This window comes from Oryzias latipes, chromosome 22 (assembly GCF_053564925.1).
Source record: "Oryzias latipes strain Hd-rR chromosome 22, Olatipes_Hd-rR_3.1".
Lineage (NCBI taxonomy): Eukaryota > Metazoa > Chordata > Actinopteri > Beloniformes > Adrianichthyidae > Oryzias > Oryzias latipes.
In genome coordinates, this window is record NC_136258.1 from 7,491,848 (window position 1) to 7,506,234 (window position 14,387).

The 14,387-nt window shown below is 43.3% G+C and overlaps 2 protein-coding genes across 2 annotated transcripts; one reads left to right on the top strand and one right to left on the bottom strand.

Annotated features, from left to right (window-relative positions):
* Positions 1 to 3,576: 3,576 nt before the first annotated feature.
* On the top strand, positions 3,577 to 5,377 carry cfd (complement factor D (adipsin)). Its single transcript, NM_001104730.1, has 5 exons — positions 3,577 to 3,669; positions 3,792 to 3,948; positions 4,350 to 4,491; positions 4,562 to 4,852; positions 5,038 to 5,377. The coding sequence occupies exons 1-5, from the start codon at positions 3,612 to 3,614 to the stop codon at positions 5,215 to 5,217; spliced, it is 828 nt and encodes a 275-aa protein (NP_001098200.1). The 5' UTR covers positions 3,577 to 3,611; the 3' UTR covers positions 5,218 to 5,377.
* Positions 5,378 to 9,257: 3,880 nt separating this feature from the next.
* LOC101165775 (GTPase IMAP family member 8-like) lies at positions 9,258 to 13,937 on the bottom strand. The gene is made up of 3 exons (XM_004082734.5): positions 13,706 to 13,937; positions 12,735 to 13,571; positions 9,258 to 10,645 (listed from the first exon to the last, which is right to left on the bottom strand). Exons 1-3 carry the CDS (start codon positions 13,713 to 13,715, stop codon positions 9,933 to 9,935), a joined length of 1,560 nt encoding a protein of 519 aa, XP_004082782.1. The 5' UTR covers positions 13,716 to 13,937; the 3' UTR covers positions 9,258 to 9,932.
* Between the last annotated feature and the right edge of the window lie 450 nt (positions 13,938 to 14,387).

Genomic DNA, 14,387 nt, shown 5'->3' on the forward strand with positions numbered 1-14,387 from the left:
TTCCAGTTGCGGGTAGTTCAGGTCTTTGCTTTTCAGGAATGTTTTCATGTGTTCGAAACAGACGCAAAACGTCACCCTGGACAGCCATCAGACTTTAATGTGTAGCAGGAGATCAGAATATTTGCTTTCAACTTCATCAAGCAATGCACGGAACTGACGGTGGTTCGATTTACATCAGCCACCTGCTGGTAGAAACGTGTGTCGCAGGCTATGACGCAAATCTTCGTTGACAGAAATGTTGAAATTTAATATTTATTCTACACATTCTTACAGCATTGGAAAACGTTAAGAATGTTTGTGTCTTTTTTTTCTCCTACAGAAACCATATTAAAACAAAAAATATATTTCTCTCCCCCATCTTTTTACATTTTCAAACATTTTTGAAAATGCTCCAGGGAGCCACTGGGACATAGAGGATTTCATGTAACCCATGGAGACCAGTGAAGATAACAAACCATAGAAGAAAAAATGTTCAGAGCACTGTCTAGTGGGGTCTAGATAACCCCACTCTCAATGTTAAAGTGCCTAAGATAGCATAAGGGTTACAAATAAAGGCAGCGGGAGCAAAACTGAGTTGGTTGTGATTTATTTTTTTAGTCATCAAATCAGTATCCAAAAATCCATCTAGTGGGTCTAGATGACCCAACTCCCAATGTTAAAGTCCCTAGGATAGCACAAGGGTTTCAGGGAAACTCAATTGGCATCAACCCATCATGTTGTGGCTCCTCTCTGGAGACCAGACTGGCTGTTGTCTCAACAGGGAAAAGGATTTGTCTGTTGCCTGTTGTTTGAAAATCATCGACAGGTTGCTTGGAGCCACGTCAGACTTTAAAGTTTATGTTGTCTAACCAAGGCAGCAACCAGACATCAATCCCTGTCAGATACATGGGAGCGGTGGTGCTCTCTAAAAATCTTTGGAGGAAACTTTTTTTATTTCTGTTCCGGCAAACTGAGCAACACACCATGAACGCACGCTCACACACACTTTTGCGCTGTGCGTTCCCATGCTCTGACCCCCCCTACTTCCTACAAGCGCGTGAGGTCAAACACCATTGAGAGTTTTGGCGGAATACCACAAGTAACATTTGTTCCGCCTTGGCGCAAAGTTAACCCTTGTGCTATCCTAGGCACTTTAACATTGGGAGTTGGGTCATCTAGACCCATTAGACAGTGCTCTGAACCTTTTTTCTTCAATGATTTGTGATCTTCACTGGTGTCCATGGATTACATGAAATCTTTCCACCTTTATCATGGTAGGGAGAACACGTCAATGTAAGGGGGGGGTCATCTAAGATAGCACAAGGGTTAATACATTTGGAGGGGAAAAATAAACAAACAAAAAATACGAAATGGTTCGGTAAAACTACGTGTACCGTTACACCCCTACTCATGACACAAATCTTCATCATTTCCTGAAGTTAAATCATGCCATCTGGACTTAAAAGCTTCGAAAGCCTAAAACCAAAAATCCAGACGCCATGACTCAACTTTAAGACAGAGAAAGCCTATGAGAACCTTCTTAACCATATCTTCATGTTACTAGCGCCTGAAAATCAGCGCCTGCCGAGGTGCGTTGGTGTTCATGACATTTCAAAGGTGGTAGAGACTCTCCGGATCAAACATGGGGCTGTAGCCTTCCCTGAGGTTCTGGGCACCCTGAACGCTGTACTCGCACTCTAGCAGTTACTTCCAGTAAAATGATCCGGACAAACCCCCAATTGTTACCAGCGCCAGCCCTAAAAGTAGCAAGTGGCACACAGTTAGGGTGTTTGTGTTGCCAAAGGCGGTAGAGCTCCAAGTGTGGACAAATCCAAAACACGTCTGATCAGGCTGTAGCTTGTTTTTATAACGGAGCCATGTCTTCACTTTCTATGTTGATTGTCCAAAGCGGCATAGTAGCACCAACAGCACCACCTACTGATGGCCATGTGTAACGCACCCAACTCAAACCAATGTTGTTAAAATAAGATTGAAAAAGAAGGGGGGGGGGTTATTTTCTCTCTTTTTTTACCCACTACATTCACATTATGCAATCATAATACATGTCATTGATCTGCTACAGCTGAGAAAATGAGATGAATCAAGTAAAACACCTCGAATCCCTGCAGCGCCCTGCTACCATCCTGTGGCTGCTAGAATAACTGTCACTCTTTCCCGCCACAAGTTTCCGGATGACAGTGAGACACGATGAAGTAATCATTTATCAATCAGAGCACTATTGCCAAGCAATCCGTTTTTATTCACTAAAACGAGACTTTAAGTTTGAAACAGCTCAGTGCTTAAACTTTAATCACAACAGCCCAAGAGTTAAAAAGTGGCACACAGTTAGGGTGTTTGTGTTGCCAAAGGCGGTAGAGCTCCAAGTGTGGACAAATCCAAAACACGTCTGATCAGGCTGTAGCTTGTTTTTATAACGGAGCCATGTCTTCACTTTCTATGTTGATTGTCCAAAGCGGCATAGTAGCACCAACAGCACCACCTACTGATGGCCATGTGTAACGCACCCAACTCAAACCAATGTTGTTAAAATAAGATTGAAAAAGAAGGGGGGGGGGTTATTTTCTCTCTTTTTTTACCCACTACATTCACATTATGCAATCATAATACATGTCATTGATCTGCTACAGCTGAGAAAATGAGATGAATCAAGTAAAACACCTCGAATCCCTGCAGCGCCCTGCTACCATCCTGTGGCTGCTAGAATAACTGTCACTCTTTCCCGCCACAAGTTTCCGGATGACAGTGAGACACGATGAAGTAATCATTTATCAATCAGAGCACTATTGCCAAGCAATCCGTTTTTATTCACTAAAACGAGACTTTAAGTTTGAAACAGCTCAGTGCTTAAACTTTAATCACAACAGCCCAAGAGTTAAAAAAGAAAGTCCTAAAAAACAATTGAAACTGTGGACACGTGAATCATCTGCTCAAGCCGACTTTGAGAACTGTTCCTTGCAGGGATCATGAAGCGCATATAAGGAAAAAAGATTTAAAGCACATCTTTTAGAGGAAAAACACAACTTTGGATCATGAAGCCGTAGTAAAGCCAAACCAAAAGATTAACAAATGAAACTTCTGGTGTGTGTCCTGATCTGAGCTGTTGCTCCACAGTTCTGCCTCTCAGGCCCTCACTCCCACTCAGCTTTTCATCTTCACCACTGAACCCTGAAATGTCTCTGTGCATCATTTTTAACAACAAATGTTTCTGTTTGATCTCAGTCAGTGGGGTGAGGATTCAGAGAAGTCTACATTTATTCATTTCAAGTCAGGCTCTGTGTTTTCTGTGTTTTTCAACTTCACTTCATTGCAAAATAAAAATAGTCATTAAAAGTTGTGCAGCAGATGTTTGTTCAAACCTTCATCGTCATTAAAAAGTTAAACTCTTGATGTGCTGCAGCCTCACAGGAATTTATTTTGCACTAAAAACTTCAGGCTAAAATGTCTTGAGCAAACCTTTAATCTGTGCTTTTCTGTTTTTGTTCCAGAAACAGGGAATGTCAGGCTCCTCCAGCTCCCACTCCCGTGTCTTGCGCAACTTCCTCTCGATTTATGTTTCCCCTCTTCCTTCAAAAGAGCACAGTTGCTGGTTTGCGGTCAGTTGACACGGCATCATGGAGAGAGGAGTGTTTCTGTTTGGGGCCCTTTTTTCCGTCTCCCTCATTTCACACGGTGAGTTTGTTCGGATGTTGTTCCTTAAATTCTGGTTGTTTCATTTTGCCATGCATGCGTTTTTGTGGCAGCACCACAGAATCCCTTTTGGTAAAAACATGACTGATGTTTTCCCCCCTCAGCCGAGGGCATCATTGGTGGCAGAGAGGCGGCGCCGCACTCTCGGCCTTACATGGCCTCCATCCAGGTCCCAGAGGGAGACGCTCTGAAGCACGAATGTGGAGGTTTTGTTGTTGCAGATCAGTGGGTGATGACAGCCGTGCACTGTATGCCGAACGGGTGAGACAACATTCTTCAGACCAGCACCAACAGATAGAACAGATTGTGTAATGTTTCAGGCTCTGACATTTTTTCCTTTGTTTGGTAAAAAGGTCCTCCGCCAACTCAGTGGAAATGGGTTTTGCAGCTTTAATTTTTTTGGGAGTAGAGTCTGTGAAAATAAAGAAATTCCAATCTTGAAAGCATATGACTGATGTTGGCTCCACACATCCGTCTTATTGGAGGAAAAAGTCCAACATGCCATGAAAGGAGATTCCTACAGTGTCCAAAAATGGAGATTTAACAGCAGTATAGCGCCAAAAGCTCAGGAAAACCTCTTCCAAATGAGAAGCTGTCATTCTGGCTGTGGCACTGACATGCATATTTTATAGCACATTACCATAACTTGATGACTCCTGCAGGCCAAACGGGAGGAAGGTGGTGCTGGGTCTTCACTCTTTGAGTCAGCCAGAAGAAACAAAGCAAACCTTTGACATTTTGGAACTTCACAATCATCCCAACTACAACCCAGCTAATTATGATAATGACATTTCTTTGATTAAGGTATGTTTCATTGTAAATAAATGATTAAATGGACGACACGTGTTTCTGAATGACACTGTTCTCTCTGCAGTTGGATCGCCCGTTCAACGCCTCTGAAGCCGTCAAAGCCGTGGGGTTCCTGCGAGCCGGCGGCACAAACCCTGAAGCCGGTGCAGAGGTTGAGACTGCCGGCTGGGGATCCCAGAACAACTTGGAGTCCAGACCAGACAAGCTGAGGGAGGTGGTGGTCAATGTGGTGCGCCCGACTCGATGCTCACGCAGTGACTACTTTGGTTCAAAGTTTACCAGCAACATGATGTGTGCAAATAAAGTTTGCAAAGAGCCCTGCGACCAACCCGATAATGTTCAGGACAGCTGTGATGTGAGTTCTCCTCCTTGTCCTAAATGAATGTTTAGCAGTTGATGTTGCAGGAAAGAAACCGCAATTAGGACAAATGACATCAAATCTTCCTGTCAACAGCATTTGCCACATATTTTCAGGTGTTACTTTTTAAACAGAATTCCCTGATGTCAGGTGGAGTTTGATTGACGTCCTTTTCTCTTTAGGGAGACTCTGGAGGGCCTCTGCTCTACAACAACATTGCAGTGGGCATCACCTCCAATGGAGGGAAGAAGTGTGGCCAAGTCAGAAAGCCTGGAATATACACCATCATCTCACTCTACACTGAGTGGATAGACGGCATCATGGCTCCACAGCCTCCAGAAGCACAAGACCAGAGCAGCTGAATGCAGGAAACAGCTGTAGTCAGCAGAGGGTTGATAGTTGGAGCCACAGACCTGCTTTTGCTAAATATCTCCACATCCACCGGCTACAAGCTGCTTCGCTTCGGCTTTGTGTGTGTGGAACTAGCGCACGGCTTAAGAGAAATAAATAACCCAAACAGCAGTACCTGCAGTGAGCTTGGGTCATTGGTCAGAAGAAAATCCATTTTTTTAAACTATAATAAAATGAAATGTATGCTTTATAGCCAGAGGCAAAATAAAATAAGCATAACATCACTTTGAATGTTTCCAACACAAACATTAGTTTCTGAGGCAAACGTCAAACACCAGTACCTCCTCGGTCTGAAGAAAAGCTTTCAGTTGTAGAATCTTCATGAAATCAGACTATAATATGAAATTGGACCTTTTGATTTCTTCCTTTCAGAACTCTCCAAACTCAGCTAAGCTTGGACACCCAATGAGTTATATTGCTAGAGACGCTACGTTAGCCTGGTACCATTGTCCAAGATACGTAAAGAGTGACGCCACATTGAAAAGGTGTGTAAATAATGAGACACGGCTTAGCAGATCCACTAAAATTGCCATAAAATGCTTAATTTTGGTCCGATTTAAAAAGAAAAAACCTCAGATCATCATAAAAATAAGATCAAGATCATGGTATTAATGTTTTTGTACAGGATACAACAGATAAACGACTTTTCAAGCTTTCCTATAAATACGTCACTACATAGCAAACACATTGCATACCTGATACATGGTTGGGATTTGATTCAAATCTACACACAGACTAAGATTTACACAAACTGTTGGACTCCTGGGTCCGTGTCTATAAATGGGTCGGTGGGTTGCAGACATCACCGCAGACCGCTTGCGCCCATTGTATATGGGCCGGTGACCACACGGCGCGGTGCGACAGGGTCTCAGCGGACTGAGAACAGTACAACCCAACAGTGACGACAGTCGTACTGGTCCGGGGGTTCATTGGATGGGAAAGAGGGCACAGTGAGCACCATGGTGAGGTCCAGACGGCATTTGCTATCAAACACGCAGCGGCTTGTTGACCACCGCTGTGGCGGATATGCACCCGGCAGTCTTCACTACCGAGAGAATCCTGGTTAGTTTTTTTTTTTTTCTCTGCTCAGTAATATGCTTCAATTCCATGGGTCATCCTCCAAAAATAACCAAACTTGGAAATGTTTGAATGCTGATACTATCATTGACTTTAGACAGACCACAAGATCAGCTTAAATGTTCAATAATCTGAGGGTCAACTCTTTCTGTTTTCTATAAGTTCTCCTTTATTAGCTGACGGTAACAATGTCCTTTTGAAAAGTCCCATCCTTGTTTTCCTGCTGTGAGCCGGCACTTCAGCCTATCCCACATGCCGTCCGACTTGGTGTATGCAACAAGCGAGCGTAGCGACTCTAGCCTATATATCTCTATACTAGGCCTGCACAATATACCGCAAATTTATCGTTATCGCAACATCAAGCTGTGCAATATGCATACCGCAAAACATGCCAAAAATCACAATAAATGGTTACCTTAAATGTGCTAAAACAAACTCATGCAGCTTGAAATATTTATGCATTTAACCAATAGGAAGGACCCGTTTACGTTGTTGATCAATCAGATGAGCCCTTTTATGTTTGCCGCCTACGTTGACGAGGGTCATTTGGAGTATAATTTTAAACTGTTGCAGTGAAATGGAAATTATGTTTTTGGTTGTTTTGCTATTTGTTTATATACCGCAAATTATATCGTTATCGCAATATTAATCACCAATATCGCATATCGCGAGTTTTCCTCATATCGTGCAGCCCTACTCTATACCAACAGTTAACTTTCTTGGTCTCATTTTTTTCTTTTGGCTGGCTCCCTGCAGAAGCACGGGGGCGCTGATTAAAAACATTCAAACTGGTTTGTCGCAGATAAAGCTCACCAAACCTCAGGGCGTGTTGGAAGAGCTGCAATCATGAGCAGATGCACCTTCAAAAACGCCGGTCTCGCCGTCGATACGCCGAGCAAACAAAGAAGAAAAACAAGGAGAGCAGGAGCAGCTCTTTTCCTCCTTTCCCATTCCACAGCTGGCTTCCTTATAAAAGCAGCTTCAGCTTCCCTTTGTTAGTGTCTTGAAAGAGGCATTCTTAAGAGTCCCAAATAAATAAAGAAACGTCAGAGAAGTATTATTGCATGATCAAAAGCAGCTGGAGCAAATGCTCTTGAGACTGCAGGTGTCCAAACTGTGGCAGAATAAATCTTTCCTGAACAAAATGTCATCCATCTCCATCATAACAGGTCATTCTAGTCAAAACATCACATCTGCCACAAAGACAAATGCAGAGATTGATAGGGGCTTGTAATGTGGAATCTGGAGAATCTCCATGTGGGAAATCGACCACGGATCCCTTCAATTATCAGACAAAAAGGAATGAAAGGATCTGAAAGTGTTGTGTGTTTGTCACGTTGTTCTGTTTATGTTGGCCATTGCTCCTCAGCTATGTGGTTTATTTGTAAGAGGCAGATGCTTCTACATTTCCATCGTTGCTTCAGTTTGAAGATTTTCAGTGGTTGCTGCACATCAGATATTCTTTTTTTTTTTTTTTTTGTGCACCACATGAGTAAAATGTTAAACCAGGTCAGTATGTAAAAACCTTGACCTTCACCAGATCATCAGCTCTGTGTTCCGCAAAAAAGGCTCAGGTTTCATGCTGAGTAGTTTGCCGACAGCTTTGTGGAGCTCTTCAGTATAAATACGTTGAATCTCTCAACATCTCGCGAGTCTGTTATAAGGAGGGCGAGAAAAACCTTTGACAGTAGCTCCTCCCACACGAGCGTCAGGTTTCTAAACACACTTTTGGACAAACGTCGAGCAGCAATTTTGATGCGTGTTAAATCAAACTCAGAGGACGTGACTTGTGAACAGACAATTGATTTAAATGAAATGCGTGGAGGGATGAAAGGGGGTGTGGTTTGGGCAATCTGTGGCACACGCAAGTGAAGAACTGGGGCTGTAGGGATCTGCGGATCACGGATCATCCGTGCACCCCTAGTAGCTTCCTGTGGGATCGGGTGTCAGATTGTGTAAAAAGTAACTAAAATAATGAAGCTCTGAGAGATGAGATGAATACAACTCAACTTAAAAGCTGATTTCTAATAATGTCTGGATTGAAGGACTAATTCAATTATAAATTTTGTTCATGTTTGAAAAACCTGAAGTTAAGTTTAAATAAAGTACAACAACAAAGTAAAAGAAACAACAATAAGGTAAAAAGGCCAACAGACACATTGAAGTCAAATGAAACAATGTAATCACCAAAAATAAAAACAACATTTTTGTTAGTCATATTTCTGATTTAGACAAAAGAAAAACGAATAAAACTTTAGTGTGTTCACGTTTTATAAACAGACAGTTAGTCTTTTGTTTGTCTAAAATTGATCAACTATTCTGTGATTATAAGCCTATTTGTTCAAAAATTGCAGTTGCTCTTGCAAAAGCATAAAAAATAGACCTATATAAAAAGTAAATTACCGTTTAGAAAGAATGTCATTTCATTTGGCTTTTGTGAGGTTACAGAGAACTTCATTTTAATTAACTGGAGGGAAAAGCAAGTGCCTGGGCAAATTTTCAACTAACTCAGTTAAAATATTTTTATTAGGAACTATCGCAACTTTTAGTAAAAACAGCTGCAACTTCAAACTTTGTGTGCCTCAAGTATTACAAAAAACTCCATGTGAGATGGTGGAGGGACTGTAAATCAATACAGACTGCAGACTTTCTCTTTTTTTTCATTTTTGGTTGCTGGCGTGCTGCGGGATTTTTCTCAAGGAAAAAAGAGAACGTTGGCTCAAAAACACTGATCTAATGGAACACTTTCAGCACTTTGTCTTATGATACTGTGAACACTTTTGAAAAATAGTGTTAAGGCTAAGCAGGTCCAGTTCTGGTTTTGTGAAGAGCAGGGTCAATGAGGAGAAATAAAGTTTCATCGTAGTGAAACTTGACGATTCCTCTCATTTTAGTCACGATAGCTTTGACAGAGTTTTCCACTAAGTAAAAGTATTTATTGTGTCAGGAAATATACATGTTAGGTCATGAGAAATGATGGCAGAGTCATGAAACAAACCCCAAAATGTTTCCATTGATGTGTGCATTGATGTGAGTTCAATTCCCGTTTCAGGCAGCTCTTTTCTAAACCAACATGAGAAAGGATCGGAACACCTCTTTAATCGCGTTAATCAGCCATAATGTTTCAGATCCATCTATCCTCAGAACCCGCATGGGGATGCTGGAGCCCGTCCCGGCAACTGTTGGACCCCCCACAACTGTTGGCTGAAAGTGGGATTCACACTGGACCAGTTGCCAGTCATTCCCAAGGCCACACAGCACACACACAAACACATTCAACCCTAGTGGCACTTTAGATCCACCAATTGACCTTTGTAGCAGGTTTTTGGACTGCGAGTGGAAGCCAAAGAAAACCCACACAGAAATGTCCCAGCTGAGATTTGTTCTTACTGTAAGTCAAGACTGCAAGTACTACAACTCTGTGTCACCCAGTACGGACAAAAAAGGTATTACAATGAGTCTCACTTAACATCTTTAGTCCTAATCTTCAAGTCCAAATAAGATATCACAGCACTTAAATGAGGCAAATTTTTCTGTAAATCCAACTTGTGTTCTGATGAGAAGCCTTCTATAGAAATTCAATGGGAAACTATTCCCTTCTCAATAAGTGGTTCAATTCCAACATGTCTTCTCTCTTGTCCACAAGCACTTTGTTTCTTTCCTGAAGCTCCTGAGGAGAAAATCTCTTCATGGCGAAAGGCCGCCCTCCGTGTGACGCAACCAGCTTGTGGATTCCCTGAAGCAGCTCTCTGACCTGCGGATAGCTCAAAGCACTGCGCTTGTTGCTTATGTTCAGCCCGTAGAACCGACTCCCACATTTCCTGATGAGATCCTGCAGGCTTGTGTGAGCTTCGGCAACATAGTCGTCGACTCGCAGAGGTTTGAACTGATTTTCATCAGAATAAATGAACAGGATGACGGAATGTTCTGCAACCTCTCGTCCAAAGATCTTCTGCATGTATCCAAGCATGTTGTACTCTCCCTGGGTGAAACCTCCGACCTGCAGCACCAGCAGGAAGACATGAGGTCCAGGTAAAGCCAAAGCCAGGCAATCATGCAGCAACCCAAGATTTTCCACTCCATCTTCATCCCACAGCTCAGGGGTGTCCACCAGGATGAGCGGCTTGCCTGCTGCAAACACAACCTTCTTCTCACAGGACAGGGTGGGATGGGTTTGTTCATGAGTGGACCCGTTGAGTGAGTACTGGTTACCTGCTCTGCTCAGAATCAGATTCAGAGCAGATGACTTCCCACTGCCAGAGAGGCCCAACAGGACGACAGACGCTGCCTTTGAGTCATCATCTGAAGAGAAATCAGCAAAGAAAGGGCTTTCAGGAGGATGCAGAGTTCAGAAGATCAGGTCCTAAGAACGAACGTTAGAAGTGCCTTTCATCATTATAGATAGATGGAAACATGGTGTAATGTCAGAACAGCTGGAATATTCAAAACATAAACTAAAGATGGAGAGCTCCAGGGTCTACGGAGGACTGTTTCTGCTGGAAGCATTTTTGATTGTCAGTGATGAGTTGATCAAACAATGAGCTTTTGTCCACGGTGACCCTGATAACAGTTTTATTGTGAAATGGAATACAGACGAGGCTGCAGGAAATACCAGTTCTTTTGTTTTGGCCGCATTTATCTGCAGAGGGTTGTCATAACATTAGCGGGTGAAATGATTGATGGCCAGACAGCAGAAGGAAGCTGAATCAATGTCCCTCAGCAATGCTGGGAGGGTATTGTCACTTGAAATGTAAAACGAGGGGCTGGTGCACTCACTGGCTCATAGAATGGATAGAAAAGAGCAGAGGACACCGTCCTGTGGGTTAGCCTACGTTTAAACATCCCAAAATGCCACAGTGCTGCGACCTGAAGTTTTGCAGCAAATCTGGCGGGTGGCCATGCAGCGGCATTTGTAATAGGGAAGCAGCAGTTGCATTTTTACACGCAAGAAAAAGTTATCATTTGACAGCGACTGGACAATAATTTGACTTTGGTCAGTGGCCGCCCGAGCACATTTGGAGGTCGAACGGTAGCAGTCCAGTGAAAGGCGGGTGGCAGGAAGGTAGCAGCGTGCTAAGTAACTGATAGGAGCGTCTCCAAGGTCCCCAAAATCGTCTGATGATTGGCCGATTTCAGACTGCCACCCTCGAGGCACACCCATACGGTAGCAGTGCTGGGAACTCGACGAGGGCTGTTGAGACGGGCCGGGGGCCTGGTTATGACAGGACATCAATCTGGCGATCCTGGCCACTTGGGGTCCAAATGGGGAGACGATAGCACTCCAGCAGTTAATGCTGAGAAGAACACGAAGAAGACAGAACGTTGTGCTCGCTGCACAACTCCTAGAGGAAGAGCAACATGCACAAGAAAGGGGAAAAAGAAGAAGAATCTTTTTTTGCGAACGACCAGTGGTGCAGAATGGCTCACTTTTTGTATACCCTCCGGCTACCAGGCGGCCGGTGGCACCTGATACGGACGGCCGCCATCCAGAGACATTTACACATTGTCCAATCAGAGCTGCTGCCAGCCGGCGATCTGGCTGCTACTGCCCTGTGGCCACCCAGCCACGGCCTGATTTCGTAATGGTGTCATCCCTGCCTAACTGACCTCCGCCATCTACATTCATGACTACACCGACGATTTTCAAAAATCAGGCAGCAGCATGAAATCTTGAAACTTCTGCCTCCCAATGGCGCCATGGCAGTTGTTTTGGTTACCATAGCATTCATGTTGCAAAGTTTCCTGTTCTCTATGATCTTCACTTATTCATATATACATACATTGACCGAGAGACACTTATATGGCAGTGAAGTAATTTTGAGAAGCGTTTTGTTTTTTCTTCTTTTTTTAAAGTAGGTTCTATCAATTTATAGGTAGATGTGATATTTGTAATCAGGGTCGATGAAACAATCCTTGGCTTCGCCCGACACCTCTTTTTGGTTGATTATGTTTAATATTTATGTTGTTCAATGCCAATGTTTATGTTGATTTTGTGAGTTTGTGTGTTTGACATAACCGACTTAAATGTCTCAGTCATGTAAATGTTTATCTTTCATACTTTTTATTTTACCTCTTTGAAAGTAGTAGATTGAGACAAAATGGATATTCCATCAGCATTCATAATAATCACGGAACATTGACGTCTTCTTTTTTTAAAGTGGTGCTCCATTATTGGTCCAAAACGACACTTAACTTCATTATGTGTTGAGTTAATCAAAATAAAAAAAATAAAAAAGTTTCCTGTACGTTGGTAATGGTTAAAACCAACAGCGAAGACGTTTGGTAGAAACTCAAAGTCTCATTTTTAGTAAAACGTTTCTTGTTAATCTCTGGAAACCTCCAGCAAAGTCTGATTGTTCTGAACGATGAGTGAATAAACAGTATGACTAACCACTTGGGGTGCTCATTTGGAGCTGCAGTGAGGTTCTGTGGCTGATCACCGCCTCCTGAAGACCCTCTCTCTTTTCCTCATATTTCTTCCTTTCAGCTGCTTCCTTCTTCCGTTCCTCTGCATGCTTCGCCTTTAGCTCCTCCGTCTCTTTGGCTCGGCGATTCTCCTGCATCTGAACCTTCTCTCTGAAGGCCTGCTCTCTGCTTTCTGCCTCCTCCACTTTTTGTTTGAGCAACTGCATGGCCAGGTCCTCTGTGCAGCGTCTTTTTGCCTCAGCCAGCATGGCTTCAGTGTAGCCCCCACCGCTTTCACTCAGTGCGTTGTTGACCATCTCTACTAAAGCGTGCAGACCTCCGGTCACACTTGATGATGTGATGCGGCAGTATCGGCCGTCACACTCGTTGATCAAATCCAGCAGGCCGTCATCCAGCGTGTTCACTACTTCTTCATCCTCTGCTGACAGAATCACCAGGTACTTTAAAATCTGAGCTCCCAGGTGCGCCTGCAGGATCTCCAGCAGCCTTCTTTCCTTCTTGGTGTAGCATCCGCCTTGGATTAACAGCAGAAACGAGCTGATTCCATTGGTGCAGGGTTTGATGCAGGTCTCCACTGCCTGACAGAGGCTTTCCTCTGACATGTCTTCTTTTAAATCTGCGTAGTGCAGACTGATCATCTGTTCCTCCAGTGTCACATTGCAGACTTGCTTAGGCCCCAGAGAGCTGCAGGTGACCTGATGACCTTCATTCTGGCAGCTTGTCTGGAGCAGAGATTTTAGAGAAGACCACTCGTCCACCTCAGAAATAACCACCATTATGGGGTTTGTGCCAGCTACATCATCTGCCAAAAAACAGAAACATGTTAGTACTGCACATTCCTGCGCTGTATGCATCTTCTCTAAATCTTCTACAATTTGAACCAACTATAATAAAAAAAAATTGATTTAGGTTTCATCTTTAAAGAACATAGCTTACTCTGGGACATTTTTGCTGCAGGTCCTACTCCGTGGAAGTGGAAAGATTCAAGTGGATGTCCTAGCTTTTACCAAAACTATAAGAAGGAAACAACGTCCTGGTTGCATCTTTTTTTGAGGCTTGAAGGAAGTGCATTCCACAAGCACAGCAAATAACTTCCTCATAGTTCAGTCCAGTCTCATAAATACAAGATATTCCTGTCTGACTCTTCCCTCACAAGCTGGTGCAGTTTAAGCTGAGAAACTAGTAAGCACGTTAACACATCCAGCTCAATTGTTCACTTCTTGCTCTGCATATGAACGATAAAATACATTTTTTGGTTACCTATTAAAAATCCACAATCAGCTTATTTCATTTTATGACCAACAGAACCAAACTGCTGGATTCTGGAATTGTTTTCACTTTTGCTGAATCACCCAAACGTGACGGAAATCGTCTACTGGAAGTAGGATGCTGGCAGTGGTTAGCGCTCTTGCATCACAGCAAGAAGGCCCCAGGTTCAGGTCCCGGCTGGGGGATCTGAACCAGAACATCAATGGGGGACCTTTTGTGTGGAGTTTGCATGTTCTCCCCGTTCATGCATTGGTTTTCTTCAGAGACTATGGCTTCCTCCCACCATCCAAAAACATGCTTCATAGTAGGTTCATTGGTTACTCTAAATTGTCCCTAGGTGTGGGTGTGT